This window comes from Octopus sinensis, linkage group LG9 (assembly GCF_006345805.1).
Source record: "Octopus sinensis linkage group LG9, ASM634580v1, whole genome shotgun sequence".
In the NCBI taxonomy this organism is placed as follows: domain Eukaryota; kingdom Metazoa; phylum Mollusca; class Cephalopoda; order Octopoda; family Octopodidae; genus Octopus; species Octopus sinensis.
Genome location: NC_043005.1, coordinates 30,389,003 through 30,408,769, shown reverse-complemented (window position 1 = coordinate 30,408,769; position 19,767 = coordinate 30,389,003). Strand labels below are relative to the sequence as shown.

Genomic DNA, 19,767 nt, shown 5'->3' with positions numbered 1-19,767 from the left:
ACATACATACATACATACATACATACATACATATATACACACACACACACACACACACACACACATATATATATATATATATATATATATATATATATATAGTGTAGCAGTGGTGGGAAATAAAAAGAATTTTTGCCTTGAGATATTTTCTCCGCGGAAAGCTGTGATGAAATTGTCTTCAGAAGTTGAAATATGTCACAAATATATTTGAACTGACCTAACGTGTGTGCGTGTGTGTAGAATTTCACTGACAATGAGTCTGAATTTTTGTTTCAGGTCTGTTTTGCTGGGAAAAGTATTAAGAATTAATGTTAACAAGAGACGTAAGGGGAAACAATATGCAATTCCACTGAGTAATCCATTTGTCAACGAAAATGAAACACGTCCAGAGATCTATGCTTACGGAATTCGGAATATATGGCGTTGCGACAAAGATGAAGGCGACCGCGTCACAGGTCAGTGCAGTCACCCACTCTCTACCTATTCGATTATACCTTATACACACACACACACACGTTTATACACATACACACACACACGTTTACACACACACACATTCAAATACATACATACATACATACATACATACATACATACATACATACATACATACATATATACACACAAAGAGAGAGAGAGAGAGCGAGAGAGGGATAGAAAGAGAGAAGATGAAAGAGAACGAGAGAGAGAGGGAGAGAGAGAGAGAGCAATCTGTACATCGTAGCATGGCTATACTGTAAGACATCGTAATACTACGATCTTCGTGTGGAGAAAGCATCTCGTGTAGAAGCGCGATGCTAAAAGGCACAGAAGTACCAGCAGCAGACGAAAAGTTTCCAGCTACAGAAAACAAAGGAAACTCTCTCTCTCTCACTCTCTCTCTCTCTCTCTCTCTCTCTCTCTCTCTCTCTCTCTCCCTCCCTCTACTGAGTGGGCGGGGGAGGTGGCCTTATGCCGGGTGGTGAGGGGCTAGAATACGACGAAGGGCGGAGTACAAGTGTAAGGGCCACTCTGCATTATATGAGGTCGGGTAGGAGTAGGTGGAGGGACAGATAAAGATGGTGGTGGCGTGATGTGAGAACTAAGTAGAAGAAAGTGGGTAGAAGGGAAGATATGGACAGAAGATGGAGCAGGGTGGCGGGGGACAAGTTCATATGAGTGTGAGAAGGGGGTGAGAGATGGGAGTAGAGATAACTGTGAAAAAGATTGGAGGTCTAGTCGAAGGTAGATACGAGCTTGGGGAGAGGTGAAAGGAAAAGGAGCGACTCAGAAAGGAGACGGTGGTAGGTGGCTGTGGATGTGTAGTAAAACTGTAGGTAGATGAGGAATATGGAAATGATGTATGGGTGGGAGTGTGGGGGAGAGAGTCGTACAGTAACAGAAATGGAAGTCAGAGGTACGTAGGGATGGAATAATGAGTGGCGAACAAAAATGGAGCTGCATCGATGGCAGATATGAGATAGCGTTGAGAATGATAACTGACATGGGAGGAGGTTAGAGATGAGGTATGCCTTTCAGGAGAAAGCGGGAGATAACTGGTGGCACAGAAAGGGTTGATCAGTGAATAATAAAATAGAAAAGGATGACTTGAGAATGGGGGTGGATGTCAAAAGAAAGTGACCCAGGTAAAGGAATTACTGATAGCACAAAAGGGAATGAAATATGAAACCTTATGCAATATTGGTTAGTTTCATAACAGCCAATTCACTTTAAGGAGCGGTTTCATGTTGAAGAATTTTCCGAGTATGGGAAGGTAAATTAAAACCATCAGCCGTATTGGACTATATGTGTGCGTATGGATATACACACACTTGTTATGCATACATATTTTCTTTCTTGTATAGATATCACTGATGTTTAAGTTCGTGGATGGGTGTATATGCTTGTGTTTGTGTGTATGTTTGTGAATGAATGTTTATATGCTAATGAATTGTGTGTTTATTATATAAATATGTTGATAATGTTTTTACTTCTTCAGGAATGTACAAAGGGCGGATAATCTGTGGTGATGTTGGCCAGAATGCCTACGAGGAAATTGATATATTGGTCAAAGGAGGTAATTATGGCTGGAACGGCAGAGAAGGTTACCAATGTTTCAATCCTGCAGTGTGTGGAATGGTTGGTACGTATAGACAGCCATAAATACTTATTATTCATCAGTGTTTAGTAACCGTCAACACCAATCATCAATACATACTAGCTGTATATATACGGTATTAAAGATACACACCAGTTGTATAAATACGTGTTAGCTGTGTAAAAATACTTCGTTATCTACATACTAGTGTGTGCGTGTGCGTGTGCATATCTATCTATCTATCTATCTATCTATCTATCTATCTATCTATCTATCTATCTATCTATCTATCTATCTATCTATCTATTTACCTATCTATCTATCTATCTATATCTATCTATCTATCTGTCTGTCTGTCTGTCTGTCTGTCTGTTTAGCTAGCGTAATGGTCCAGTGGTTAGGGCAGCGGACTCGCGGTCGTAGGATCGCGGTTTCGATTCCCAGACCGAGTAAAAACACCGAAAGCTCCACGAGGCTTCAGCAGGAGGTGGTGGCGAACCCTGCTGTACTCTTTCACCACAACTTTCTCTCACTTTTTCTTCCTGTTTCTGTTGTACCTGTATTTCAAAGGGTCAGCCTTGTCACACTCTGCGTCACGCTGAATCTCCCTGAGAGCTACGTTATGGGTACACGTGTCTGTGGAGTGCTCAGCCACTTGCATGTTAATTTCAAGAGCAGGCTGTTCCATTGATCAGCTCAACTGGAACCCTCGTCATCGTAACCGACGGAGTGCAACGATGTACTGTAACAATACGTATATACATACACACACTAGTAATCTCACTCTTTCTCTTTCTCTCTCTCTCTCTCTCTCTCTCTCTCTCTCTCTATCTATCTATCTATCTATCTATCTATCTATCTATCTATCTATCTGTCTATCTAGTATCACAACCCATGATATTACTATGGAGATGTTATAATTTAAATGTAATCAGTTAATTTTCATAAAAGTTCCTTATAATCAACTTTAAAATACTCTGTTGCCATCCAAAAGTTGCCCAATGAACACCTATTTGTATCTTTCCTGGTATTAATTAAACCTTTGAAAGATCCAATCTAAAAAATAAATGTACCCCTTTTCTCGTTTTCGGGACATATAATACATCTTTGATGGCGTATGAAAACCGAAAACGTAATCATTGACTTGAATAACTTTTTCTCAGCAGTCAATCAGACAGTTGTTTACTCATAAGCTCTTGTTGACATAGTTTGCGATTTCTGTAATATTGTCTCTAGAGAAATAATTTATTTCTGCACTCTGCAGCTGAACATGAAACTTATTACTTTTATTGATGAAGGTGGTATTTATGACTTGCCCAGGGGCATTATCTACATAAGTGAAATAAATATAGTGGTGTTTTTGAAAATCAAAACTAGTTTGTGGACCTGCATAGTGAAGTGTTCACACACTTTGTTGTGCTTTTATATGAAAAATTCATTTAAATAAAATTTCTCAGAAATTCTAGCTCGAATTTTTCTATAAATCCTCTTTTCCTCCAGCATAGTTACAGCAAGTATCTCCAAAAATATGTCTGTTCAATGTATATATCTATTTTGTCTTTTTTTTTTTTTTTTCATTCTAGTTGCATTCTTTTTCAGGTCCTGAAGAATTACCGATATTCTCATACCCTCATTCTGTGGGCAAGTCTGTAACTGGAGGTCACGTGTACCGCGGCTGTGAAAATCCAAATTTCAATGGGTTTTATATTTACGGGGATTTTACAAATGGGTAAGTTGAATTTTTAATTAATTAAAAGATACTGAGAATCTTTCTGGTTTTCGTCCCTGTTTACAATTATCTTTAAAAAATGTTTCTGATGTCTCATATAGATGTAATTTTTGACTCTGAATCCGAATTTGTTTAGAAATAACAGTCAAAACATTGTTTAAAACAGACATTTATGAGTTTAAAAAATTCAAGAACGAAAGTTTGCAATACACTCTAGAATTTTATAAAATAAACTAGCTGGCCCCGTGCCATCAATAATGACGGCTAATTGTAGTATTTTATATATAAATATGGATGGTAAATCAAAATACACTTAGTCAATGTTCACTTACATTCACATACTTCCCTTGTACACGCACACACATACACACATATACTCACACAGAGTTGAAACGCTGTTTGACTTTTCTTTTCAGCGTTGAATGTTCACCGTCCCACAAGTTTTTCCATAACTCCTTTCTTCCTTCTTCATCTATCACCCCTTCCTTTCTCATTTATATGTTGTGGCGGAGAAAAAACGTAAGAGTATTATTATAGTAGAAGATTATCTTTCCTGTATCTCCTTCTGCTTCTTGTGCGCATACGCAGCATCTTTGGTTACTACGGAGACAGAGTTTTTCGCCATGGTGATGTGTAAAATGCTCAATTCTGATTGGCTAAAATGCCCAAATTTTGCAAATCTTAAAGGCTAATAACTTTTTTTTTAATTAATAGGAAAAATGAATTTCATTTTCATAATTAGTAGACAAAAGTTAATCCATATCCCAAATTTGAAAACAATAAATGTTGCAGCATTCCTGTTTACAGTCTGAGTTCCAATTCCACTGAGATCCACTTTGCTTTTCATTCCTCTGGGAATTGATAAGATTAAGAATCAGTTAAATATTGGAGGCGGGTTATCCCCTAAACCCGCAGCCCTTAAAATTTCTGGCCTCGTCCCAAAACTATAAACATTTATTACAATTAATGTTGCTATTCTTGCTGATCTTGTTGTTCTTTTACTTGGTTGTTATTTGACTGCGGCCATGCTGGAGCACCACCTTTAGTCGAACAACTCGACTCCCGGACTTATTCTTTGTAAGCCTAGTACTTATTCTATCGGTTATCGGTCTCTTTTGCTGAACCGTTAGGTTAAGTGGACGTAAACATACCAACATTAGATGGTGGGGGGACAAACACAGACACACAAATACATACATATAAATATATATATATATATATATATATATATATATATATATACACACACGACGGGCTTCTTTCAGTTTCCGTCTACCAAATCCACTCACAATGGCTTTGGTTGGTCCGAGGCTATATTAGAAGACACTTGCCCAAGGTGTCACGCAGTGGGACTGAACCCGGAACCATGTGATTGGGAAATAAGCTTCGAATCATAAAGCCATGCCGGCACCTGTGTATGTATGTCAGTATTATTCGTTTTACTGTTGTTGTGTTGTTGTTGTTGTGTTGTCTCAATTACATTATTATTGTAATACCGAGAGCCTCATCTTTCTCTCTCTCTCTCTCCCTCTTCCTCTGTAGGCGTCTCTTCTATCTTTACCAATTCAACGAATCGCAAATCTGGTTGAACAAAGAGATTCACATGTGTGGAGACGATGTCTGTTTTAATGGCTTGCAGGGATCTTACAGTCCTTTTATTCTCTCTTTCGGGGAAGATCAATATGGTAAGTCAAATTCTTTAATTAACAACTATGCCTTGATACTGTTGTTAAATATCTTCTGTGTCTCTCTATCTCTCCATATATATATGTATATGCGCATCCGTGTGTGTGTGTGTGGTGTGTGTGTGTGTGTGTGTGTGTGTGTTATGATTTCGCTTAGGTGTAGTGATACTAATACACTTTAGATTAAAGCATTAAGAAAGTACACAGCGTAATATCAATTAGTGAAAGACAAAAGAACAAGCCTTATGCTATTACCTTCATTAGCCTGCCGCTGTTTCTGCAGACGAAGCAGTACACTCTGCACTGTAAGCCTGTGCAACACCCTATAGCTTCCTCAGAACCATTACATTGACCACAACCTTCGTATTTCCTACTACAAATTGTCATAGTTGCGTATTTTGTCTTCTTTTGCATTAATCCTGTTGTCACCGGGGCATGCTATGTCTGTTATCATGGATGCTCTTTCTTTTTTATTCACCACAACCATGTCCGGTTTCCAATGTCTGGTCAGGTGATCGCACTGGATCGTTGCATCCCACAGGATTCTGCAATTCTCATTTTCGGTGATCCTTTGGGGGTTTGCTGATACCACGTCTTTGCTATGATGTTCCCCAACTACTTCTGCTCATGATCAGAGATGCACATATCGTCATCCACTAAGGGACATGCTCAACTGGTTAAGGTCAAACATTATTATTATTAAGGCAGCGAGTTGGCAGAATCGTTAGAATACCAGGCGAAATGGTTCGTAGTATTTCATCTGACGTTACGTTCTGAGTTCAAATTCCGTCGAGGTCGACTTTGCCTTTCATCCTTTCGGGGTCGATAAATTAAGTACCAGTTACGCACTTGGGGTCGATGTAATCGACTTGATCCGTTTGTCTGTCCTTGTTTGTCCTCTCTGTGTTTAGCCCCTTGTGAGTAGTTAAAAAATAGGTATTTCGTCTGCCATTACGTTCTGAGTTCAAATTCCGCCGAGGTCGACTTTGCCTTTCATCCTTTCGGGGTCGATTAAATAAGTACCAATTACGCACTGGGGTCGATCTCATCGACTTAATCCGTTTGTCTGTCCTTATTTGTCCTCTCTGTGTTTAGCCCCTTGTGGGTAGTAAAGAAATAGGTATTTCGTTTGCCGTTACGTTCTGAGGTCGACTTTGCATTTCATCCTTTCAGGGTCGATAAAATTAGTACCAGTTACGCACTTGGGTTGATGTAATCGACTTAATCCCTTCCCCCAAATCTGAGGCCTTGTGCTTCCAGTAGAAAGGAATATTATTACTATTATTATTATTATTATTATTATTATTATTATTATTATTATTATTATAGTTTTATAACAACCATTAAATATTACCGAACGATTTCATGAAAATAACCTTCGATAATCGGAGAGGTAAATTAGCATTCATAGGACATGGCTGAATGGAAAAATATGATTTTTTGTCTGAAAATATTACATCTGGTTTATGTGTTCAGATTTGTAAAAAAAGAAAAAGGAACGAGATTCATGGATGAAAGAAAAACCGGAAATAAACAGAACAAGAAGAATATGGTTGACCCCTAAACCCATTAGAGTTATGTCCCTTATATAGGTCCCTTTTTTAGCCAGTGACGTGCGTATCAGTATTCAGATGGCAAAAAGTGCACCCTAGTTTTGTGATATTTAGCAGTAGCGTGAAGAGGGGAACAAAAATGAGATGGAGATGGTGGGGGTAGAAATGACGACAAAGAGGTTTAGAGGCGCATGGGGTGAAGGAGTAGGGGATTTAAAAAAAAAGACGTGTAGTCCTGTAAATGCATGCCATCTATGGGAAAATTAACTCCTCGTTTACGGTGAGAGAAGCCGAGGCGGAAGAAGAGCTAATCCTTATAATTAGGTGTACTTGCGCTCATGATGGCAAAACGTCATTTTTAAAGTTCAGGTAGGAATCTGAGTGGAGGAAATTCTTCAATTTGATTCATTTCCCTGCTGAACAAAGTCTTCAACCGTCTATTTCTGTCACAAGTGGACCTTTCCCTTGCAAACTTGCCAAACGGTTGAACAACCCATGTCAAGTTACAAGGTAAACAAGCCACACACGGTAACCTCCCCTGATAATGAAAGTTCATAAATATTGGTCATGGCTGAGTTGTCTCCCTTAAATCTTTGCTGTATAGGCTTGCAATTATTTCCATTACGTGATCTCTACTTTTGAGTAATAAGACCCCCAGCGGCGAGCTTGCAGAAACGTTAGCACGCCGGGCGAACTGCCTAGCGGTATTTCGTCTGCCGTTACGTTGTGAGTTCAAATTCCGCCGAGGTCGACTTTACCTTTCATCCTTTCGGGGTCGATAAATTAAGTACCAGTTACGCACTTGGGTTCGATGTAATCGACTTAATACCTATGTCTATCCTTGTTTGTCCCTTCTATGTTTAGCCCCTTGTGGGTAATAAAGAAATGGGTATTTCGTCTATCTTTAAGTTCTGAGTTCAAATTCCACCGAGGTCGACTTTGCCTTTCATCCTTTCGGTGTCGATAACTTAAGTACCAGTTACGCACTGGGTCGATGTAATCGACTTAATCCCTTTGTTTGTCCCCTCTATGTTTAGCCCCTTGTGGGCAATAAAGAAATAAGAAACGTTAGCACGCTGAGCGAACTGCCTAGCGGTATTTACGAAGGCGGGGAGCTGGCAGAGACGTTAGCACTCCGGGCGAAATGCGTAGCCGTATTTCGTCTGCCATTATGTTCTGAGTTCAAATTCCGCCGAGGTCAACTTTACCTTTCATCCTTTCGGAGTCGATAAATTAAGTACCAGTTACGCACTGGGGTCGATGTAATCGACTTAATACCTATGTCTGTCCTTGTTTGTCCCCTCTATGTTTAGCCCCTTGTGGGTAATAAAGAAATAGGTATTTCGTCTATCTTTATACTCTGAGTTCAAATTCCGTCGAGGTCGACTTTGCCTTTTATCCTTTCGGGGTCGATAAATTAACCACCAGTTGCGTGCTGGGGTCGATCTAATCGATTGGCCCCCCCCCAAAAAAAAAAATTTCGGGCCTTGTGCCTAGAGTAGAGAAGAATAAGAGCCGACCTTCGTAACAACTAATAAGGAACATGTTTACCAGTAACTTGTAGTTATTCTTCCATTTATGAGTGACGTCTGAATACTGACTTTATGTATGCAACTCTGAATATTGAAAGAGTGAATCATCAGTTGTCTACTTATGAACTGTGCATACGGAAATGTATAATGCAGGTGTACAGAAAAGAGGTTTTCATCTTAGAAATATTAATGTTTGATATGAGATAGTTTTACTGATTATTGCTCATGGCTGTAGATTTATTAATCTTCAAAGATAATATACGATCATTATCAATGTTGTTAACATAATCTGTATCCTCGTCACTACCATTACCCCACTCCACCACCCCATCATCATCACTATCGTCATCATCATCACCATCGCCATTCTTACCCTCCTTCTCCCCTCCTCCTCCTCCTCATCATCATAATCATCATCTTACCACTGCTGCTACCATCATCATTGCTATCATTGTCATCATCATCATCATCATAATACCATCATCACCACTATTATCACCTTCATTTCCATCACACTTGTCCTTATCATCATTGCCCTCCTCTGCCTCCTCCTCTTCTATCTTCTATCTTCTTTCTCTTTTCCCTTTTGTATTCAGAACTGCTTTATTGCTTCCAATAATAAACCATTAATCAACGCAACCATAATGTCATATTTGAAATGATTTGTCTTTCCTCCAGGTGAAATTTATATATTGAGCACCAACATTGCCAGTGCCACTGTACCGAGTGGTAGCATTTACAAGTTAGTTGATCCATTCAGGTAAAGTCAGCCTATTTTAATAGTCTCCCCTCTTTTTACTTTATTTATTTATTTATTTTTTTAGTTCCTGTTGCAATTTCTGAAAGTCTAAGAACTGAATGTTGTTCATTGGTAGAAGAATTATATTTTGTGAGAGAGTTTTGTGTCTAAACATTAGAAGTGATATTTTTGCAATCTGAGAGCTACAGTTAATGAAGGAAAATTATCTAATGAACAAAAGATACAGTGAAGTCTTAAAACTGCCAAGAAACAACCAAAATTAGTAACTATTTTTATGTTTGTGGAAAATAATTGACATGAAGTCTGCCTCTGTCTGCAGAACATCATTATGGTATGACCTTCCAATATCATATGTTGTTGCCAAAACAACATATAATTCCATCTGTAAGAAAAACTGTGCTGGGATAACTATAGAGAAATACCTCATTATTGGTTACATACAAGACATACATACATACATAATATGAGGCATGACAAGCAACCAAGACATTTGGAGAGATGCTGTGCTTGAAAAGACCCGGCAAACCAAGTGAGACCGTAGCCATGGCTTATGCCAGTGTCGCATAACCAGCCCATTTAAGAGTTCCCTTCAATCATCAGGCAATGTACGGTGCTTGAGAAGACCTGTTGAGCCAAGTGAAATCATAGTCATGGTTGATGCCAGTACCACCTGGCTGGATCCCATACTGGTGGCATGTAAAAAAGCACCCACTACACTCTCAGAGTGGTTGGCATTAGGGAGGGCATCCAGCTGTAGAGACCTTGCCAGATCAAATTGGAGCCTGGTGCAGCCTTCTAGCTCGTCAGTCTTCAGTCAAACCGTCCAATCCATGCCAGCATGGAAAGTGGATGTTAAACAATGATGATAATGATGATGATGATGATGAGCTGGTAGAATTGTTAGCATGCTAAGCGAAATGCTAAGTGGTATTTTGTCTACCATTATGTTCTGAGTTCAAATTCCGCCAAGGTCAGCTTTGCCTTTCATCTTTTCGGGGTTGATTAAATAAGTACCATTTATGCACTGGGGTCAATGCAATCAACTTAATCCCCTTGTCTTTCCTTGTTTGTCCCCTCTACATTTAGCCCCCTGTGGGCAGTAAAGAAATAGATAGATATATACATATCAAGTGATACCCGTAGCCAAAAGCTACGTTATCATTGCATATTTAAATGTTCTTATATACAAGCCGTGCACAATTTGTTTGTATTTCTCTAGAATCTCTTAGAAACAAGCAATGTAGGAACTGATGAGCAGGCAAGAGGAAAGAAAGGAGTTTAGGGCTGTACCAGGCAGCTCTTCCTCAACAAAGCTGTCCTTAAGGAGGTGAAGCAGCTTCACTAAAGGCTCTTGACTGTGTGACCAGACCTAATAAGATAACATTTAACCCTGTCTCTCACTCATGAATATTACAGTCACTGTTTCTTGTCAAGATATCAATTGCTACAGTTGAGACCATTAAGAAATTGAAAGTAACATGATCCACTGATCTCCCAATAAGAACTGAAGCTACTACTCTAGTTACTAACAGATTTAGGTTATTGACAGAAATGTTCCAGTTTGACAGCATGTCTGCCTGTCAGCTCTGCTCAGAAAACATGCAGATTATTTAATAGAATTTAGTGTCAAACATATCTTTTTTGTTGATGACCTTAAGCTGTATTCAAGTAATATTCACAATACCAAGAGACTCTGAGAATTGGTCACAACATTATGAAACACAGGAGTACATTTGATCGGTATTAATATTCATATTTGGTGGGGGACTTATTCTTTGTAAGCCTAGAACTTATTCTATCGTCTTTTTTGCTGAACCACTAAATTACGAGGACATAAACACACCAACATTGGTTGTCAAGCAATGATGAGCGGAGAAACACAGACACAAATATATATATATATATATATATATATATATATTATATAGAGGGCATTACTACACATAAATGCCACATGCTAGGAGGGACTCTTAAAGTCAAAATTACTAAAATAAATAAATACGTTGGATACAATGACTGTTCGTCTGGTATGTTGATTTTGTTCATTCATTATAAATCTTGAATTATGCTTGCACTGGTGATTAAAAAGTGCACCACTGCACTGGTTATGAAATCGCGGTGATCTGCAGCTAAGTTCTGTTTTTAAATGACTTTGGTACGATGTGTTTATTTATTTTAGTAGTTTTGACTTTGAGTCCCTCCTAGCACGTAGCATTTATGTGTAATAATGCCCTCTATATAATGTAAATAAATATATTTAAGTGAAAATATTGGTGGATTTTTTTCTCTTATGAGGTTTTTCACACTGACTACTTGATAAATTCTTATAAAGATTTCGTCCTATTTTTAAATTGTACATATATATATACATACACACATACGATGGTCTTCTTCCAGTTTCTGTCTACCAAATCCACTCACAAGGCTTTGGTCAGCCTGAGGCTATAGTAGAAGACACTTGCCCAAGGTGCTACACAGAGGGACTGAACACAGAACCATGCCTTTATAAATTTTTTTTTATACACTAACCTTAACATCTTGTTGAAAATTTTATTAGTGAAAATCCCAGTTCTAGGTTTACAAAAGAATAAGTCCTAGGGTTGATTTCTTCGACTAACACCATTTAAGGCAGTGCTCCAGCATGGCTGCAGTCAAATGACTGAAACAAGTAAAAGAATGAAAGAATAAACGAATATATTTTTCAAGATAATCCATAGATAATCCGTAGATAATCCATTTCAGAATGAATTTTCTAAAGCCTTGATTCAGGGTTTTAAAAGTCTACAAAACACCTAAACAGCCTTTGGAGCACACTAGTATACCATTGCAGATATTTTAACAAGCACTGGCTGAACAGACCCATCGTTAGCTCAATTTGTTTATCCAGAGTAGGCCTGAAGTTAAAACTTGTCTTAATGCTGTTTAATATTTTGAAAAAATAGCTTTCTTTTCTACTTTTCACAGGCGTGGCAACCCTGAACTTTGTGAACCCCAACTGTCATACAACAAAACTGATGTTCCTTACAACATATCTGGTGAGTGGCTTCATAGTTCAGGGGACAATTATGATGAGCATGGCTCAGCTGAGTGTTTAGATCCCTCTGGCTTTACATGTACATTTATTGGATTGGAGGATAATGAAGTGGAAACTTCAAAGCAGCTTGGTAACAGTCCTAATGAGTTTGGGACCTCGGAAGAAGCAGAAGATGAATATGTGCCTGCCGTTAAATTTCCATCATCAAATAGTGATATTTATGTAGAAAAAGAATTTGAGAGTTTTGATAGTATAAAAGGAGAGTCTACTTCAGATGTCATAAATGGTCATGAGAAAGAGCAAAATTCTTCAGTTCTTGGTGAACCAAGGAAATCAACAGAAGTTAAATTAGTTTCTACGGGTACCACAGATTCTAATCCTAAACATCACAATCATACAAACACCATTTCAACCATTCCTAATTATAAACACACAACTATAACACCAGCAAATTATCAGGAATCTAGTTTACCTTTTCACAACCACTTAAATTCTACAGCACCATTTCAAAATTATCTCCACTCAATATTAACCACTCACACTCCTTTAGATTCAACCACATCCACTCAGAATGTCCTTGATTCTAGATCAGGTTCTGGAGATAATCTTGACTCAAATTCAGATTCTGAAGATGATCCTGACTCTAGTTCATCCTCTGCAGATGATCTTGAATCTGGTTCAACACCTGGAGATGATCTTGAATCTGGTTCGACATCTGGGGATAATCTTGAATCTGGTTCAACCTCTGCAAATTCTATTCAATCCATTTCAGTTTCCAAAGATCATCATCACTCTAGCTCAGTAAATAAAGACTACTCTGGCATATCTTCAGCCACTGGATTTCACCCTGAATCCAGTTCTGTTTCATACCTTGCCTCCAGCTCAATGTCTTTAAATCATCCAGAAACCACAATGCCTTCAATATCAACTTCTCAATCCACAAAATCCCCCACAACAGAAAAATTCCTTTCTCTTACAATTCCACATCCTACATCTGTCATAAACAGTGACATCACATCAACAACACCACCTAAAATGCCCAAACCTACCCCAGTTTCAAATAGTTACCACATTACTAGTTCTACATTGTATCAATCAATTGAAAGTGTTACTCATTATTCTTCAGTCATTCGTAATTATAATAATACAACCTCTAGCCACTTTACCAATACTAGATCTCAAGAATCTGACGATGAAAAGGAATCTGGCTCTAGTATTGGAGATGATTCAGAGTCTAGTTCTTCATCTGGGGATGACTTGGAATCCAGCTCTGACACTGAAGATGACCTGGAATCTAGCACTGACTCTGAGCATGACTTGAAGTCAAGTTCTGGATCTGGACAAGAGCTGAAATCTAGTTCTGACACTGAACCAAAATTTCCCACAAAAGTTGTAACTCCCTCAGAAAAAGTCACAGAATCTCATGTTAAATCATCAAAGATTCACCTTCATTCTGGTTATATTTCACGGCTTAAGTCTGGTTCAAGCTCAAGTTATGACAATCATCGTGAAGCCGGAATGCCTTCAAGCTCAACTTCTCAATCAACAAAATCTCCCACATCATATAAAATTCTTTCTCTTACAACTCCACATCCTACATCTGTTATAAACAGTGACATCACATCCACAAGTTCTGTAAAAGATTTAGACCCCAGTTCTTCCTCTGGCAATGACCTAGAATCAAGCTCTGACACTGAGGAGGACCAGGAATCTAGCACTGATTCAGGGGATGACCTGGAATCTAGTACTGAGTTAGGGGATGACCTTGAATCTAGCACTGACTCTGAGCATGACTTGAAGTCTAATTCTGATTCCAGAGAAGAGCTGAAATCTAGTTCTGACACTGAACCAAAATTTCCCACAAAAGTTGTAACTCCTTCAGAAAAAGTCACAGAATCTCATGTTAAATCATCACTGATTCATCTTCATTCTGGTTATATTTCACGGCTTAAGTCTGGTTCAAGCTCAAGTTATGACAATCATCATGAAGCCGGAATGCCTTCAAGCTCAACTTCTCAATCAACAAAATCACCCACAACATATAAAATTCTTTCTCTTACAACTCCACATCCTACATCTGTTATAAACAGTGACATCACATCCAGAAGTTCTGTAAAAGATTTAGACCCTAGTTCTTCCTCTGGGAATGATCTAGAATCAAGTTCTGACACTGAGGAGGACCAGGAATCCAGCACTGATTCAGGGGATGACCTGGAAGCTAGTACTGAGTCTGAGGATGATTTGAAGTCTAGTTCTGGTTCCAGAGAAGAGATAAAATCTAGTTCTGATACTGAACTAAATTTAAATTCAAAATTTCCTATAAAAGTTACCACTTCTTCAGAGAAAGTTGCAGAATCACGTGTTAGATCATCACTGAGTTACCTTCATTCTAGTTATATTTCACGGCTTAAGTCTGTTTCTAGTTCCAGTTATGGAAATCTTCGTGAAACCAGAATGCCTTCAAGCTCAACTTCTCAATCAACAAAATCTCTCACAACATATAAATTCCTTTCTCTTACAATTCCACATCCTACATCTGTTATAAACAATGACATCACATCAACAATACCACCTAAAATGCCCAAACCTACCCCAGTTTCAAATAGTTACCACATTACTAGTTCTATATTACATCAATCAATTAATAGTATTACTCAATATTCTTCAGTTGTCAGTAATTATATCAACACACCTAGTGTTTATATCAACAGTAAATCTGTTTCTGTTGAAACAACTAGTTCTCCATCCCATTTGGAAATTGATGATAAAGAGGAATCTAGCTCTAGCACAGAAGATGATTCAGAATCTAGCTCTTCCTCTGGGGATGATCTAGAATCAAGCTCTGACTCAGAGGATGACTTGGAGTCAAGCACTAATTCTGGAGACTATCTGGAGTCTAGCTCTAACTCTCGAGGTAACCTGCAGTCACACACTGACACAACAGTTGTTATTCCCTCCAAAAGATTCTCAGAAACTCATATTAGGTCATCAGGGAATTATCTTCATTCCAATTCTATATCTAAATATAATTATGGCCCCAGTTCTGTCTCTGGGGATGTTATTCTCTCCAGTTCAATGTCTGTAAATTATCCGGAATCCAGGATAACTTCATTCTCTACTCATTCTACAAAATCTCCCACAAAATATAAATTTCTTTCTGTTACAACTCTTCTTCCCACATCTGTAATAAATAGTCAACCTACATCAACAATCTTACCTAAAATACCCAACCCTACTCCAATATCAAATAGTTACTTAATGACTAGTTCTGTATCACATCAATCAATTAATAGTGTTTCTCATTATTCTTCAGCCATCAGTAATTATATTAACACAGCTTCTAGAGTTTATGTCAGTAGTAAATCTGTTTTGGTTGAAACAACAAGTTCACCATCCCATTTGGGATCTGATGATAAAACGGAATCTAGCTCTAGCACTGAAGATGATTCAGAGTCTAGTTCTTCAGTAGATGATGATTTAGAATCAAGCTCTGACAATGAGGATGACTTGAAGTCTCACTCTGGGTCTGGAAATCAGTTGAAGTCTATTTCTAGCAATGGACATGACCTGGAGTTTATTTCTGACAATAGAAATAATTCAAAATCAAAATTTCCTACAAAAGTTACCACTTACTCAGAGAGAGTCACAGAATCTCATGTTAAATCATCAATGATTCACCTTCATTCTGGTTATATTTCACGGCTTAAGTCTGGTTCAAGCTCAAGTTATGACAACCACCATGAAGCCAGAATGCCTTCAAGCTCAACTTCTCAACCAGCAAAATCTCCCACAACATATAAAATCCTTTCTCTTACAACTTCACATCCTACATCTGTTATAAACAGTGATATCACATCCACAATTTCTGAAAAAGATTTAGACCCTAGTTCTTCCTCTGGGAATGATCTAGAAGCAAGTTCTGACACTGAGGAGGATGATCTGGAATCTAGCACTGAGTCAGGTGATGACCTTGAATCTAGTACTGAGTCTGAGGATGACTTGAAGTCTAGTTCTGGTTCCAGAGAAGAGCTGAAATCTAGTTCTGACACTGAACCTAATTTAAAATCAAAATTTCCTACAAAAGTTACCACTTCCTCAGAAAAAGTCACAGAATCTCGTGTTAAATCATCAATGATTCATCTTCATTCTGGTTATATTTCACGGCTTAAGTCTGGTTCTAGCTCAAGTTATGACAACCATCATAAAGCCGGAATGCCTTCCGGCTCAACTTCTCAATCAACAAAATCTCCCACAACATATAAAATTCTTTCTCTTACAACTCCACATCCTACATCTGTTATAAATAGTGACATCACATCCACAATTTCTGAAAAAAACTTAGACCTTAGTTCTTCCTCTGGGAATGATCTAGAATCAAGCTCTGACACTGAGGAGGATAATCTGGAATCTAGCACTGAATCAGGGGATGACCTGGAAGCTAGTACTGAGTCTGAGGATGACCTGGAATCTAGCACTGACTCTGAGCATGACTTGAAGTTCAGTTCTGGTTCTGGACAAGAGCTGAAATCTAGTTCTGACACTGAACCAAAATTTCCCACAAAAGTTGTAACTCCCTCAGAAAAAGTCATAGAATCCCCTGTTAAATCATCAATGATTCCTCTTCATTCTGGTTATATTTCACGACTTAAGTCTGGTTCAAGCTCAAGTTATGACAATCATCATGAAGCTGGAATGCCTTCCAGCTCAACTTCTCAATCAACAAAATCTCCCACAACATATAAATTCCTTCCTCATCCAACTCCACATCCTACATCTGTTATAAACAGTGACATCACATCAAAAATACCACCTAAAATGCCCAAACCTACCCCAGTTTCAAATAGTTACCACATTACCAATTCTATATTACATCAATCAATTAATAAAGTTACACGTAATTCTTCAGTCATCCATAATTATATTAATACAACATCTCGTCTTGTTACCAATATTAAATCTCAAGAATCTGATGATGAAAAGGAATCTAGCTCTAGCATTGGAGATGATTCAGAGTCTAGTTCTTCATCAGGGGATGACTTAGAATCCAGCTCTGACACTGAAGATGACCTGGAATCGAGCACTGACTCTGAGGACGAATTGAAATCTAGTTCTGGCAATGATCTGAAGTCTCGTTCTAGAACTGAACATAACTTGGCGTCTAGTTCTGGCAGTAGAAATAATTTCAAATCAAATCTTCCTTCTAAAGTTACAACCTCCATTGAAAGCATCTCAGAATCTCTCATACAATCATCAATGATTTATGTTCGTCTTAATTATATCTCACAGTTTAAAGCTGATTCCAGTTTAAGTTATGGAAATCTCCGTGAAACTAAAAGGATTTCGAGTTCTACTTCTCACTCTACAAAATCTCCTACAATATATAAATTCCTTTCAGTTACGTCCCCACATCCTACATCTGTTATAAACAATGATAGCATATCAACAACCACTGCAGGTCATTTAGAGTCCAGATCATCCTCTGGGGTTGACTTGAAATCGAGCTCTAAATCTGAGGTTAGCCTTGAGGATAGAACATCTTCAGGGGATAACCTGGAGGCTAGTACTAGTTCTGGAGATGACCAGGAGTCTGGCTCCTCTTTTGATGATGATTTGGTGTACGGGTCATCTTCTAAACATCATGTGGTACCTACATCTAGTTCTAAAGACAATTTCAATTCACATTCTAATTCTGTACATGATTTAAATTTTGAATTTATGCCCAAACCTACCCCAGTTTCAAATAATCATATTACCAGTTCTATATTACATCCATCAATTAAAAACGTTAAACATAATTCTTCAGTCATCCGTAATTATATTAATACAACATCTAGTCTCGTTACCAATACTAAATCTCAAGAATCTGATGATGAAAAGGAATCTGGCTCTAGCATTGGAGATGATTCAGAGTCTGGTTCTTCATCTGGGGATGACTTGGAATCCACCTCTGACACTGAAGATGACCTGGAATCTAGCACTGACTCTGAGCATGACTTGAAGTCAAGTTCTGGTTCTGGACAAGAGCTGAAATCTAGTTCTGACACTGAACCAAAATTTCCCACAAAAGTTGTAACTCCCTCAGAAAAAGTCACAGAATCTCATGTTAAATCATCAATGATTCACCTTCATTCTGGTTATACTTCACGGCTTAAGTCTGGTTCAAGCTCAAGTTATGACAACCATCATGAAGCCGGAATGCCTTCAAGCTCAACTTCTCAATCAACAAAATCTCCCACAACATATAAAATCCTTTCTCTTACAACTCCACATCCTACATCTGTTATAAACAGTGACATCACATCCACAATTTCTGAAAAAGATTTAGACCCTAGTTCTTCCTCTGGGAATGATCTAGAATCAAGCTCTGACACTGAGGAGGATGATCTGGAATCTAGCACTGATTCAGGGGATGACCTTGAATCTAGTACTGAGTCTGAGGATGATTTGAAGTCTAGTTCTGGTTCTAGAGAAGAGCTGGAATTTAGTTCTGACACTGAACCAAAATTTCCCACAAAAGTTGTAACTCCCTCAGAAAAAGTCACAGAATCTCATGTTAAATCATCAATGATTCACCTTCATTCTGGTTATATTTCACGGCTTAAGTCTGGTTCAAGCTCAAGTTATGACAATCATCATGAAGCCGGAATGCCTTCAAGCTCAACTTCTCAATCAACAAAATCTCCCACAAAATATAAATTTCTTTCTGTTACAACTCCACATCCTACATCTGTTATAAACAGTGACATCACATCCACAATTTCTGAAAAAGATTTAGACCCTAGTTCTTCTTCTGGGAGTGATCTAGAATCAAGTTCTGACACTGAGGATGACCAGGAATCTAGCACTGATTCAGGGGATGATCTGGAAGCTAGTACTGAGTCTGAGGATGATTTGAAGTCTAGTTCTGGTTCCAGAGAAGAGCTGAAATCTAATTCTGACACTGAACTAATTTTTAAATCAAAATTTTCTACTAAACTTACAACTTCCTCAGAGAGAGTTGCAGAATCTCATGTTAGATCATCACTGAATTACCTTCATTCTAGTTTATTTCACGGCTTAAGTCTGTTTCTAGTTCCAGTTATGAAATCTTCGTGAAACCAGAATGCCTTCAAGCTCAACTGCTCAATCACAAAATCTCCCACAACATATAATTCCTTTCTCTTACAATTCCACATCCTACATCTGTTATAAACAGTGACATCACATCAACAATACCACCTAAAATGCCCAAACCTACCCCAGTTTCAAATAGTTACCACATTACTAGTTCTATATTACATCAATCAATTAATAGTGTTACTCAATATTCTTCAGTTGTCAGTAATTATATCAACACCCTATGTTTATATCAACAGTAAATCTGTTTCTGTTGAAACAACTAGTTCTCCATCCCATTT

General features: G+C 38.1%; 1 protein-coding gene across 2 annotated transcripts in view; it reads left to right on the top strand.

Moving 5' to 3' along the window:
• Positions 1-19,767, top strand: part of LOC115215932 (HHIP-like protein 1) — a 92,021-nt gene that overhangs the window by 54,110 nt on the left and 18,144 nt on the right. For both annotated transcript variants that reach the window (XM_036505864.1, XM_029785294.2), the window contains exons 3-8: positions 277-455; positions 1,979-2,122; positions 3,677-3,806; positions 5,349-5,491; positions 9,255-9,336; positions 12,301-12,371. In XM_036505864.1, the coding sequence (XP_036361757.1) occupies positions 277-455; positions 1,979-2,122; positions 3,677-3,806; positions 5,349-5,491; positions 9,255-9,336; positions 12,301-12,371 (749 nt within the window). The remainder of the gene's footprint in view (positions 1-276; positions 456-1,978; positions 2,123-3,676; positions 3,807-5,348; positions 5,492-9,254; positions 9,337-12,300; positions 12,372-19,767) is intronic.